The sequence below is a fragment of the Corapipo altera genome, unplaced genomic scaffold, assembly GCF_003945725.1.
Source record: "Corapipo altera isolate COAL_440 unplaced genomic scaffold, ASM394572v1 272, whole genome shotgun sequence".
NCBI lineage: Eukaryota > Metazoa > Chordata > Aves > Passeriformes > Pipridae > Corapipo > Corapipo altera.
In genome coordinates, this window is record NW_020885095.1 from 48,243 (window position 1) to 62,013 (window position 13,771).

The following is a 13,771-nucleotide window of genomic DNA, read 5'->3' on the forward strand; positions in this document are numbered from 1 at the left end:
ACCTGCAGCTGTGAGCAGCTGTGTGACATGCTCAGGCCAAAGGGAACCCCTGAACATCCCTCCTTCCATTTCCATGACAATATTGGAAAAGTAAGACCCCAAAGGCCCTTAGTCCAAAATCCCAGAGCCACAAACCCTGCAATGCCCCCCCAGGAGGGAACAGGAAAGCTCAAGCACATCATCAATGTTCTTCACATCTTCACAGTTTTACCAGGAAAAGCCTCCCAGGGAGAGTGGGAGAGAACTGCCCCAGGATTGGACAGGAAAGCAAGAGACTCCTGCTACATCCTGCCAATACGACCTGGGAAAAAATTCCAGCAATTGTTTTTTTGAGCAGAACACACTGATATGAGACCTCAGAAGTTCTTTGGTCCACTGAGCACCCTGGCAACAGCCCCACTGATCCCACTGTCCAGGCCCTGGTGGTTTAGGGGAACATAAAAGAAAATTTTCAGAAGGCAAATTAGGCAGCAGGGGTGAAATCCGATTCTTCCCAGCACCAAACCCTTAAATCTTGGGAAAGTCAATATAAATAAAGTGCAACCATAACCAGGGCAGCAGTTCAGGTTTCAGGTGTTCATACATAGGTGCTCCATGTCACTCGGGATGCCTGAAGGTACCTGGCCTGGCCTCCAGCTGCTGCCGAGGAGGCTGTGGGTCTCTGTAGGGCTGCTGTCCCACCTGCTGTGTGTAGATGCCCAAAGGCATCTAAAATAACCCAAAAGCCCCAAGTTTTGGAACTGGGATTGCTACTCAAGGGTCAAAGTCACCAAATGCAGGTGTATAATGTGCCCACCTGCAAGGCTTGTGTTGCCCCTTAGAGGTGATGGAAAATAAGTGAGTAATACTCAAGGATTCATCTTCTAACAGAGATGCTCACATTTGGCCAAGTATTCTGTTATTTTGTCTCCCAAACAGTAACAAATCAGCCTTCTACAACCTCAGTGCTAAGACCTCTCTTGTTTTAACTCCAACACACAATCCTGCTTCGAACTGTCAGTACTTCATACCAGAACTTGCCTAGAGGATGGGTGGTAACTTCGACAGGAGGATGAATCAGATTAGATTTAGATCAGATATTGGGGACAAATTCTACCCTGGGAGGGTGGTGAGGAACTGGCACAGGTTGCCCAGAGAACCTGTGGCTGTCCCATCCCTGGAAGTGTCCAAGGCCAGGTTGGACGGGGCTTGAAACAACCTGGGCTAGTGGAAGGTGTCCCTGCCCATGGCAGGGGGGTGGAACGAGATAAGCTTCCAGTCCAAATGATTCCATGATTTCCTTTCTGGTCCTCTCAATAAAGAGTTCACACGCCTTCGGTCTCTCCAGGCTTCCTTCTCACCGTGCCTGAACCCTGCCTTTTCCATCTATTTCTGGGAGAACCAGCCACAAAATCAGCTCTATGGGAGGGGATCAAAGGTTCATCAGCCCTGGAAACCTGTCTCCTGCAGGGATTAAGAGCAGGAGGTGTGGAAAACACACAGGAACAGGGACAGCACTTCTGATTCTTCACCACTTCTCAGAGCCAATTTCAGCTCCGTGGGGCTCTGGAATCTCCAGCCCCGGATGGGTTTTGATGCCTGTCAAGAGCCTCAAAGCATTTTGCTGTCACCAACTCACCCAGAGTCTCCCTAACTCCCTATCAAACTGGAGTATCTGCAGCAGCCAGAGGCAAGGAGTTCTTCAGCTCAGCCTGAGAGTCCATCATGGCCTCCTTGTCCTTTGGATCTGCTGCTTGTCCTTTAGCTTTGGCTGAGAAAATCAACACCTCTTGACCCTTGTCATGGAATCATGGAATGGTTTGGGTGGGAAGGGACTTTAAAGATCATCCAGTCCCATCCCCTGCCAAGGGGTGCACTAGACCAGGTTGCTCCAAGCCCCATCCAACCTGGCCTAGAACATTTCCAGGGCTGGGGCAGCCACAGCTTCTCTGGGCAACCTGTACCACCACCTCACTACCCTGACAGGGAGGCATATCTTCCCAATATCCCATCTAAGCCTGCCCTCTGACAGTGGGAAGCCACTGTCCCTTGTCCTGGCACTCCAGGCCCTTGTCCAAAGTCTCTCTCCAGCTCTCTGTCCTTTAGGCACTGGAGGGGGCTCTAAGGTCTCCCCAGAGCCTTCCCTTCTCCAGGCTGAACACCCCCAGCATTCCCATCCCGGCTCTAGCCCCCTCCTGTGTGTCACAGTGTCACCTCTTTACACATTCTAGAAATCTGTTATCATTATTTGGCATTTCATGAAGTTCTCTGCTATCCTAAGCAATCATTCCATGAATCACATCCATAAATATAGAAGTATCAAGAACACCACTGATGATCAGAACCTTTTGAACCAAACCTGCAAACTTTAGTTCCTCCCCAGGAAATCCTTCTTTTAATACAGGATGAGCACTGACATGTACACAGACGGGTATGGAAAAAATCACAGAATCTCCTGAGTTGGAAGGGACCCACAAGGACCATCAAGTCCAGCTCCTGGTCCTGCACAGGACAGCCCCAAGAATCCCACAGAAAGAAGGAGGTATGGGTACCCTGGCTCTTTGGCACTCTCTCTCACACACTCCTCAGGGCTGGTGGTTGGGTTTTACAGGAGGAAGCTGCAGGAGAACAGAAGGCAGCTCTGTGGCTGTTTGCAGTAACTCCTCCCATGCTCGGGGGCAGTGGATAAAGGAGAGCAGGAAGCAGCTTGCTGGAAACTTAACAAGTGGGAGATGAAGGCTGATAGAATGGGCTGATGAGAGGCAGGATTCAGGTCTCCTCCACCCATCTGCCTGGGCTGTCCCCAAAGACACTGGTTGGCTGCTGCTGTGCCAGTGCATGGAGAGTCCTGATGAAGTCACTCCCTTCCTTGGTCAAAAAACCACCAGCAGGTGAGGGACAGGCGGAGAGGAATGAGCATGCAGCCCTCAGCCATCCCTGTGCTATTATCAAGGGGGTTTTGAGGAGGGAATCTTCAAGGGAAATATCCCTTTGGCTTGGCCTGCAGTCTGTTGTTGGCCTCTGTTCCCATCAGTGTAACTGGGAGTGACTTGACTGGCTATGATACCTGTCACACACATTCAGTTTTGTGATCCCCAAAAGCTGTCAGACCCCCTTAATACCGGGAAGAGTCAGCAGTGATGTGATCACAGCCTGCAGCTCCCTCTGCCCAGAAAAATACTCAACCATATGGAATATTTAATGTAAGGAAAAGTGGCTGACAGATGAAGCTGGATATAGAAACTCTCTCTTTACCTCTGGATTCACACTAAGAGCAGAAACTGGGAAAAGTACAGACTTGTTGACTTGGGCTGCATTTGCTCCCTGTTCATATGATCCATTTTACTGTTTTTTTCCTAACAGAGCAGTAAGAAATCACAGTTTCAGCCATGCTGTGATCACCACAAAGCCCTACAGATTAAAATAAATAAACAACAGGACCTGCCTTTCTCCTGAGCCTTTGTGCCAGGTGTGAATCAAGGGTGCTGGGCTATGTTTGCCCAGTCTAAGCAAAAGGGAACCAGTTCAGTGTTCCCCTTCTCTCTCATCTGCTATGCCTGGTGCCAGCCCTGCTGATGCCTCAGCACCTGGGGCTGGCTCCATCTACCTCCCCAGTGCTGACTCCAGTGCTTGTTGTTACGTGTTCTGCCTGCACAGCCAGTTCCCAGGCTGCCTCGCTCAGGTGATCCTTTCCCTGGCTGGACCTGCTCCGCTGCTTTGGGACACTCCCAGGAGCTGAGGCTGCCGAAGGTCTGTAGGCACCGAGGAAGGAACTGCCTGGGAGGAAGCAAGGCTGGATCCCTTCGTCTGGAAAAGGCTGGAAAGACCTGATCCCTGCCCCTTGCTTATGTGCAAGTACAGGCACAATTTCCCGGGCTTAAACACCTCATCTTTTCACTGCTCTGAGTACCATCAAGAAGAAAAAGGCAGCACAAACAGACTGTTCTTTAGCCCACACTCTGCACAGCCAGCCACAAACCCCTCCATGCTATCAACACTTCAAGACTTCCACACCCTGGGCAAGAAGTTAGTCGAGGAGATTTTGATCCCTTTGATGGACTTCAGCTGGCCCATATACCATGTTCATTGGCATCACCGACGTCTCAGGCTAAGCTGTGAAAAAAAATTCAGGTTTCTAAATGTCTCAACACCTGAAGTTTAAAAAAAAATTATTTGGTCTGAAGAAATAGAAAAGATCCTGTGAAAATAGGCTGCTGTTGTTCTGGGAGGGTCGGGTTTAGGAGAGGACAGCAATCCCTGAGGGAAAACGACTGGAGCAGACGTAGTGACAATGAGACATGGAAAGTGTTGGTTTGCTCTCAAGAAAATGTTGTACTTGTTAAATGATCTGGGGAGGGACCTGTCTCCTGGAATATGGTTTAAGGTGTGGGGTTTTTAATTCTGCACTGTGATGCAGGGACAGCCAGTGCCTTCTGATCTTGCTGCAGCAGAGGTAGGACCTGTATGAACAGCGAGACGGGCTTGTCCTCTCCAGAAGCTGCTCCTGCATGTGCTCACTTTCCATACTAAGGGTTAGACTTCTCCTAGTTGGGATCCTAGTTAGGATCTCTCAGGTTAAGGCCTTTCACTTATCAGCCTCACAGTGATGCAGCACTTGTAGTCTTGAAGTGTACCCCAGAATTTCCTGCTTTAGCCAAAGCACATGGCCATGGAACTGTACAAGAGCTGAGGCAAAGAGAAAACTGCCCACAGAAGCTGTGGCTGCCCCATCCCTGGAAGTGTCCAAGGCCGGGTTGGATGGGGCTTGGAGCAACCTGGGATAGTAGAAGGTGTCCCTGCCCATGGCAGGGGAGTTGGAACAAGATGGTCTGAAGGTCCCTTCCAATCCAAACCATTCTGTAATTCCATGAAAACGGATGCTGGACGCCTTCCCATGAACTGTTCTTCTCACTAAGCAGGGCTCAGGCACATCCCCCAAACAGTACAGTGAAATGTGGGCAATAAACTGGATTAGATCCTTTTTTAGGCACATCTGCCTCTGCCAAGTCCTAATACTTATTTTTCCTCTTTCCATTCTCCTCTCTGCATTTTCTGCTGAGTGCTGCTGTGTTCTCATCCTCAGTGTCTTCTCAGTGTCAGGCAGTAGGCTCAAAGCCTGGCTTACTGTTAAAATTTCTGGTTGGAATCTGTTACTCCTGTTACAATACCCCACAGGCCTTTTCCTTTGGTCATCTGATGAGTTGATCACTCCATGTTAATAATCTGAGTGAATGTCACCCCATTTTTCTGCTCTGGATGGTTTTATATGGATCTCAGTCATCATTACAAAAAAGACAGAAGTCATCAGAAGTCATGGCCATCAGTTATAATTAATTATCAGAATAATTAATCAATTATTCACTGAGCTTCCAGAGATCACAGCTGCATCTTCCATTTTCACACCTGTAGCAGCTGAACCCGACATGGCTCCATAAACTCTTTCTGTGTCTCAGGTGAGAAGGGAATGCCCTGAATGCTACAGACATGTGGCAGAGTGGAACTGGGAGTCCAGTCTACACCTCAAACACCCACTGGACTCTCCTTCACCTCTGCTTACCAGTGGAAGGGATCCCACAGAACATTCCTTGCTGGAGAATCGGTAAATTGGCCAGACATTCAGAATGTCCAGAGAATCTTCCTGCAGGCCAGAGGAAGGGAAAAGTGGCAGAAAAATTACGTTGTAATTTTCCTTGTGAAGTGGTTATTGAGACACCTGTCAACATGTCACAGCATGGCAGCCTGTCACGCATGTCAGCATGTCAACATGTCACAGCATGGCAGCCTGTCACGCATGTCAGCATGTCAGCCTTCACTGTCCTGTGCAACAAGGGTACGGGGTGGATGGGGAAATCCGAGCTGTGGGAAGTCACCAGGACACAACGTTATGTTTACAGCTGATGGAAATGAAATGCCATCCTGCATGCAAAAGGGGTCTCTTAGAGAGCAGATTACTTGGATAATCATGGAATCATGGAATTCTTTGGGTTGGAAAAGCCCTCTGAGACTATTGAGTCCAACCACTCCCCCAGCACTGCCAAGGGCACCACTAACTCATGTCCCCAGGCACTACATCTACGACAGCAATGCTCATGCCACGCTCTCTCCTTCAGCCAATGCTTTTCCCTGGATTTTATTCACAAGGTAGAAGATATAACAAAGTCTAGACCACAAAACTTTAAGAAAAGGACCAACAGTGTAAGGTCTAATATGGAGAAGAAGAACAACGTTCTGCCTTTGGCTTTTATTTCCCCCACATCCTGATTGTAGAAATGCACTCATCAAACTCTTCCTCATTAGGGCTACAAAAATCCAGTATATTGGGCCTGATAAGCAGTCCAGAAGTGTTCCATGTAACCATAAAATGCAAAGAAGTCCAATCCTGCAAGGTTTGGAGGTGAATTTCAGTTGCTTGGAAAGTTGTTGTGATTGCCAGAAAAATGATGTCTAGGACATGGGTGAATCTGTCCTGATCCAGAACCCTGCTCTGCCACAAACATAGACTGTGGCATGTGACATTTCCACATTTATAGAATCTCAGAATCAGAGACTGGTTGGGGTGGGAAGGAATCTTCAAGCCCATCTCGTTCCATCCCCTGCCATGGGCAGGGACACCTTCCACTAGACGGGCTGCTCCCAGCCCCAGCCTAGCCTTGAACACTTCCAGGGATGGGGCAGCCACAAATTCTTCCTTTGACATGTAATTTCCCCTAAGCCACACAAAGAGCATAACTTTCTTTCCCCCTCTGAATACTCCTATTCCCACTGCCAGGTGACAGCAAATCCAGCTCTCTCTTCATCCCTCAATTACAACTCTAAAGCCCCTCAGGTAAATAAGAGCGAGAACAAAATCTAAACAACCTTCTCTCCCCAAAATACAGTCCCCCTGTGTCCCTCTAATGGAGCTGGGGCACGCTGTGCTCTCCTGCCTCCTGATCCAGGGAAAACATGTGCACAAGGAACTGGGAAGCCGTGTTCAGCACTGCTGTCACTGTCACTGCTCTGCTTTGGGGTAGTGTGCTGTTACTGACGTATTTTTGGCCTCTCACAGCTGAGCTTATTGCAGCTCATGGCCACCTTAGATGTTTTCAGCAGCAGAAGGATTTGATTAGCACTTCTGTCCCTTCGCAGGTGCCTCTTCCCTCTCTAACTGTTCTAGAAGATGGAGAACCTGGTCCTCAGGCCAGGTAAGAGCCATAATTGACCCCTATTGACCTCAGCCAATTTAGAGTGAGGAACATGGGACCGTCCCCTTCCTCTGCTCACACACAAATCGTGAGGTCTGTCAGCCTCACACCTGTGTAAAACTCAGTGAGTGTCAGCACGTGTGCCTGTGCACGCGTGTCCACGCGCATCCGTCCGTGCTCCTGCCTGGACGTGCACGACTGTGTCGGGGCTCGCGGGCTGTGTCGGTGCTCGGCTGCACACCCAACCCGTGCGTGTGGAGAGCGGGAGCCTCCGAACTGCTTCCCAGCTCCTTGCACACGGCAGACCTCAGCCCTCCCAGCACGACCACTGGTGACATCCCCTCAGTCCCAACCTCCTGACCACACATCCCTACTGCATTTCTGATCCAAGAAGGAGGCCAGCTCGGGCTCTGTCATAGGGAGCTGAGTCAGGCTGTAAGACTCTTCCCAAAGACTAAGGCTGAGTTTGGGAATACCTGCTCCTTGGGGATTTCTCAAAGGGACGGGACACAGTTGTGTGAAGTGTTCACTGAGCAGTTCTGATCTGAGGACAGACAGGTCCCTTCCCTTCCCATCCCCAGTCCCTGCTGCCACCACTGGGACATTGTGGATCCCTTCCCTTGTGATCCCCACTCCCTGCTGCCAGCGCTGGGACATTTTCCCTCCCCACTTGCCTCTCCCTTTTCCTCCTGTGTCTCTCCCTTCTCCCCATCATGGCGTGACAGGGAGCTCCTGCCTCTGGAGCCTTCCTGCGTAGAAGCAGCCATCTCCTGCCCGTGGAATGCCTGCAGAATTCCCTGTCCCAGATCCCAGACACCCAGCCCTGCGCAGAGGAGCAAGGCAGGCCCTCCCCAGCCCTTGCCCTCCACCTCACGCAGCCATGTAGGTACCCCGGCTGTATCTGCCCTTCTCCTACCTTCCTAGGGGAGCCGGGCTGGTGGTGGGTCACTCTGACTCAGGTGGCCATGCAGGTACCTACGAGGTCCCTGCCCTTCTCCTGCCTTCCCAGGTGAGCCGGGGCAGGTGGTGGGTCACTCTCTGCTCACCTGGACGTGCCTGCAACCTGATTCACCTGGGAGCCTGGAGAGTGAGGCTCCACCCAGGGCAGAGCGGGGGTGAGTAAGAGCGAGAGAAAGGCAAACTCCGGAGAGTTGTTCCCTCCCCAGGCGCAGGGAGTCAGAGATAAGGGCTGTGCATTCCTGAGCCGCCGGAGGCCTCTCCCTTCCCGTCTGCCCCGAGCCTGTCAGACCAGCTCGGGGCTGGGAGCGGGGCCGAGCAGCGCCCCAGACACGGACCCCCGTCCCCTGACATGGACCCGCACCACAGCCCCGGGCACGGACCTTGGCCCCCAGCCCCGGGCAGGGCTGGGCCCTGCGGCTCCCGGGGACGGGGGATTTGGGCTCTCGGGCAATTCTCTGCTCTGGGGTCTGTTCGGGGCAGTCGAGCAGCGGCTCCTGGGCAATGTCACCGTGGCAGCAGGAGGGGTCGGGGGCAGCGCCTGTGGCCGCATCTCCACAGCGGCGGGACAGGGACCCGGGCGGGACTGTGCCCCAGTGTCCCCGGGGGTGCCGGGGAAGAGGGTGTGAGGCCGTACCCGTGGCCTCCTGCCTCCCCCCATCACTGCCCTGCTCCCGGAGCCGAGGCCCCGCGGGCGGGGAAGGGTTAAGCGAGATTCCCCGCAGCCCCGGGCGTGGCAGCGCCTGTTCCACCTTTCATGTCCCAGCTCGTCCCGCCCGGCAGCCGCCGCCGCTGTGAGGGCCGGGCCGGCGGTGACTCAGGCGGGGGCGGGGGAGGCGCCATGTCGGGGAGGCGGAAGGGAGCGGGGCCGGGGCTGAGGGGTCCCGGGCTGAGGGAGGGAGGGATGAACCCCCTGTGCTGGCGCTGCTGAGGCACCTCGAACGCTGGGGTCAGTGTTGCCCCCTCATGAAAAGGAGGACATCGAGGGGCTGGAGCACCAGGAGCGGCCGAGGGAGCTTTGAGGGGCTCAGCCTGGAGAAAAGGGGGTCGGGGGGACCTTCTCGCCCTCTGCAACTCCCTGACAGGAGCTGGGGGACGGGCTCTGCTCCCAGGGAACAAGGGACAGGACAAGGGGAAGCAGCCTCAAGTTGTGCCAGGAGAGGGTCAGGTTGGATATTGAGAAAATTCCTTCCCAGGAAGGGCTGCCCAGCCCTGGAACAGTCTGCCTAGGTCAGGGGTGGAGTCCCTGTCTCTGGGGGGATTTAACAGCCGTGTGGACATGGCACCTGGGGACATGGGTTAGTTGTGGCCTTGGGAGTGCTGGAGGAGCAGCTGGACTCTGTCATTATCAAGTCATCGAATCATGGAATAGTTTGGGTTGGAAAGAACCTTTAAGCCCATCTAGTTCCACTGCCTGCCCTGAGCAGGGATGCCTTCCATCAGACCAGGTTGATCCAAGCCCTGTCCAGCCTGGCCTGGAACACTTCCAGGGATGGGGCAGCCACAGCTTCTTTGGGCAACCTGTGCCAGGAATTCGCCACTGTCACAGGGAGAGTTTCTTTCCAATATCCCATCTAACCCTACCCTCTGGCATTGGGAAGCTATTGCCCCTTGTCTTCGCCCTCCATGCCCTTGTCAGAAGTCCCTCTCCAGCTCTCTTGGAGCCCCTTCAGGCACTGGAATTGTGGTAACAGTTCATCAGCTCCTTGGCTTTTCTTGTGGACAGAGCACTTCTGCTCTCTAATGGACTGTAGTATTGTCTTTGATTACGTATATCTTTGAGATAATACCTTGTCTGTCATCAGGAAACTGCAAAGGCTCTGTCTTGAGGCCCCAAAAGTGATGACATTCCTGGTAGTGCCATGGTTATGATACAGATATTTAAGGCAGGATTTATCAAACTGAACATTGGTGACTACTACGGAGGTGGCTGCATCATGGCCAGCCATCCCATATATTTTGGAATGGTGTCACTTTGTTCATGGGTGCAGTTCAGACCTTCCAGACCAAAAAGATGAACTGTGGCTGAACCTCACTGGGTACAAGGGAGCCAAACCATCTATCTGATATCTCAGATATAATTTAGGTTGGATAAGCAGCATTCCTGGTCTGAAGCTGCAATTCAAGACCAGCTGAGCTGAACCAACCCTGCCTGTAAGGAAAGTCAGTTTCAGTATGAGTTTGGGGCTTTTCTTTGTACAATATTGACACATGAATTGGTGAAATTCCTCAGAAAGTCAAGCCTAAAGTGTTTTACTAATTTTTCTACAAGGTTTCAGTGTGTGGCTTTACAGACCTTTTATTCCTTAAATAATGATGATTTGTAATAGTCTAAAATGACCTGTGAACTTAAAATCCATGTGAACTTTGGATCTAGATTCTATTAGCCAGCAAGAGCCTGTGTTATTTTGGGATGTTATTTGAGAGAAATCCCAGTGAAAACGCATTGGCCTTCACAGTTTGTGGTCAGAACAACTCCCTACACTCATGTTTCAGCCTTTATGTCACACCATACATAGAATTTAATCTACCTCATTAAGTGTCATAACTTGCATTTGACTAAAGTATTTTGCAGTAATGTCACTACAATTATCACCTTTCAGTCTTCTCTTTATTAAATAAAGAGAACATTTAAAAACTCTCTTATTTTCTCTTTTGCCCATCATTTAAACCGTGGACCTTTTTTGTTCCAGCTTTTCAAAACACATTCAAATCTGATTATGAAACTGGACACTTTTAGTTTCATATTGCTGTATACACAACTGACCAACATTTTAATAGAGTAGGTTTGACTTCTCCTGAGTGAAAATTACCTGGAATGGCTGATTTCAAAGCTATTCCCAATGGAATAAAAGGGCCTTAATCATCACACTATAATGAAATGGGATCACCTGGATCTTTCCATTTGGGAATTAGTAATAAAGTTTTGCTGCTTTTCTGTTCTGAAGATTGGTTGTGTTTATTTTTCTGTTCGGTTTCCAAAATAATATTGGTTATTTTAGAGAATCTTCATTCATAAATGCAGTGTACACGTGTAAATGGTGTTTGGTTGGTTTTCACTAATTACAGTGTGTGTCTGCATTGTTACACTGGATTAGGGCAGTAATCTGGGTAATTACTGTTTGTCCTCAGTGTCTTAGCAGGCTCCTTCTGCCATGGCCTGCAAACAAGGGACACTTGTGCCCCAGATTGCTGATCACTGGGTTAACGACATGGGATGAAACAAAGAGTGTGGAATGAGTGTGAGACCTCATTTCAGATTGTGGCAGCTGCTCCAGCTGTGACAGAGCCAGCAGAGCATGGCAGTGAATACCTTGAACGGGTGGCAGGAGCTGTACTGCTCTCCTCAGGAACCAATGCAGCCCTCAGGTGACAGTCAGGGCATGCTGGGGTACTGCTGTGGCCCCCAGTTTTGGGAGCAGCCTGAACAGGAGCTGTGAGGGGTCCCAGCAGCAATCAGGAGGGGATTGCACGAATTTGTGTTCTCAAGTGCCACAGAATTCAACAAACACGTGGATGTAGCACTTGAGGACATGGTTTAATGGTGAACATGGTGGTGGGGCTGGGTTGGTGGTTGGACTTCATGATCTTAGATGTCTTTTCCAACTTTAATGATTCTGTGATTCCATGATTCTAAAACTGATACATGGAAATCTGACCTGATGGGAGCTTGCCTTTCAGCTTTCAACTTAAAGACAGTAGGTTTAGATTGGATATTGGGAGGGAATTCCTCCCTGTGAGGGTGGCGAAGCCCTGGCACAGAGAAGGCAGGTTTCCCAGAGAAGCTGTGGCTGCCCCATCCCTGGAAGTGTTCCAGCCAGGATGGACAGGGCTTGCTTGGAGCAACGTGGTCTACTGGAAGGTGTGCCTGCACATGGCAGGGGTGGGACTGAATGAGCTTTGAGGTCCCTTCCCACCCAAGCCATTCCATGATTCTGTGATTATCACAGTTCACCCCTGGCTCCATCCACCAAGGAGCCGTCAGCCCTCTATGACCACTGACAGAGTACAAGGAACAGATACATTACCTGCCCCAACAGTGCCATGAACAGAGACAAGGTGACCTGGAGAACAGGAACTCGTTCTTCGAATCACTTCTTTAGCAGTGCAGATCCCTGGGCTCTTGGACAATGGAGGAGAAGGCGGTGGATCCTCCCCTTGACTCCACACTGGTGACTCACCCCGGCTGCCACTCTAGGTTTGATCTGTTCAGGCTCTGCATTTGTAGATATCAGATTATCTGGGTTAAGTGCAGCTTCGCTTTCTCCCTTTATCTATCTGCTTTGAAGCTGTTTAACATGATCTGCCTGTTTTTATGCAACTCAGTATCAAGAACTCCCAGGTACTGACTGACACCAAGCACGGAGCTGAGTTTTTCTGCAGTGACCGCATGCTCGGTGTGTCCCTGAACTCACAGAGTCCTGATTCCCACACCCTGCTCTGCTGACAGCAATGGAGAAGTCTCTTCAGTGGTGACACGAGTTAACCCCCTCTAGTTCTTCACAGTGACTTTTTATTGTAAAGTACTGTGGAGAAATCCCACAATATTCTAACAAGCAGGAGTGACATCTGAATGGAACGTGGTCTTACACAGTTTATTAGAAATTGTTCACTTTTTAAAATGAAAACTGTCTTAAATTAATGGGCTTCATGAGGAATAACCTGGGAAAAATTACTGTTGTATTCGTACAGCAGCACTGTTTGGGTACCGTGGGGGTGGCAGGGAAGTGGTGGTTTTGGGTTTTGTTGTTTTTTTTCTTACCAGTGTTCAGCTCTGACGGCCATCCTTTCCCTTCTGGGGAAAAACGCAGGAGTGACCTAAGAAAGGTCCCTGGGATCAGGTCACCTGGCCTTAACCTGTGACCAAACTGGAGAGTCCCCAGTGTAGATGGGGGATTCAGATCATCCAGTAAGAACTGATTAAGAGAAATCTCGTATCTGCTTGGCTGGGCCAGTTAATGCCTCCCCACAGGAACAAGGATCTCCGGGGCCAGAGTTCATTCCTCCACCGGCAGAGTCTCTATCTTCAGTCACAGGAGTCACATTTTAATTTCTAATCCAGACATTATTTATACAAACCAATACTGTAGAGAAGACTAACAGATTTTGCAGGCAGATGCGTCTCCTCTGTCCTCCCTGAAACGAGAAACAGCCGCCCTGTGCAGCAAGTCCTGGTTTAGAACGCTGGTTTAAGGGAATCAAATAGTTGAGAATTCGGCAGAACCGCAGGTACATGGCTTCTGTAGCCGAAGAAACTGCACCTTTTTATTGTCGGGGGCGCAGCTCGGGCCCTGGTCCCTCCACTTGCACCGCCCGGAGCTCCCGGGACCAGTTTGAATCAGCGGGCAGCAAACGCCGCCCCCGCGCCGGGACTGCGGCCCCGCAGAGACAGCGCAGCGCCGCCGGACCGCCCGCCCGGGCACCGCCCGCGACCCGCCCCGGGATCCGTCCCGCGATCCACCCCGGGATCCGCCCCAAGATCCGTCCCGGGATCCGCCCCGGGATCCGCCCCAAGATCCGTCCCGGGATCCGCCCCGGGCCCGGACTGCCCGGCTCCGCCGCGTCACCCGCGGCCTCACCTGCCAGCGGCGCGCCCCAGCTGTTCCCGCCGCCCCCCGCCCGCCCCGCTTCCCGCCCCGGGTCCCGCTCGG

General features: G+C 51.3%; 1 protein-coding gene across 5 annotated transcripts in view; it reads right to left on the bottom strand.

Moving 5' to 3' along the window:
* Positions 1-13,771, bottom strand: part of FAM83H (family with sequence similarity 83 member H) — a 24,293-nt gene that overhangs the window by 9,518 nt on the left and 1,004 nt on the right. Inside the window, exons 2-4 of one of the 5 annotated variants that reach the window (XM_027669628.1) lie at positions 13,200-13,256; positions 12,149-12,336; positions 5,537-5,617 (exon numbers count right to left, since the gene is read on the bottom strand). In XM_027669628.1, the coding sequence (XP_027525429.1) occupies positions 5,537-5,561 (25 nt within the window). In that variant the 5' untranslated portion in view covers positions 5,562-5,617; positions 12,149-12,336; positions 13,200-13,256. Of the gene's footprint in view, positions 1-5,536; positions 5,618-8,079; positions 8,359-12,148; positions 12,337-12,882; positions 13,479-13,771 lie in introns of those variants that run through there. The other 4 variants (XM_027669627.1, XM_027669625.1, XM_027669629.1 and 1 more) reach the window with 4 other exon arrangements.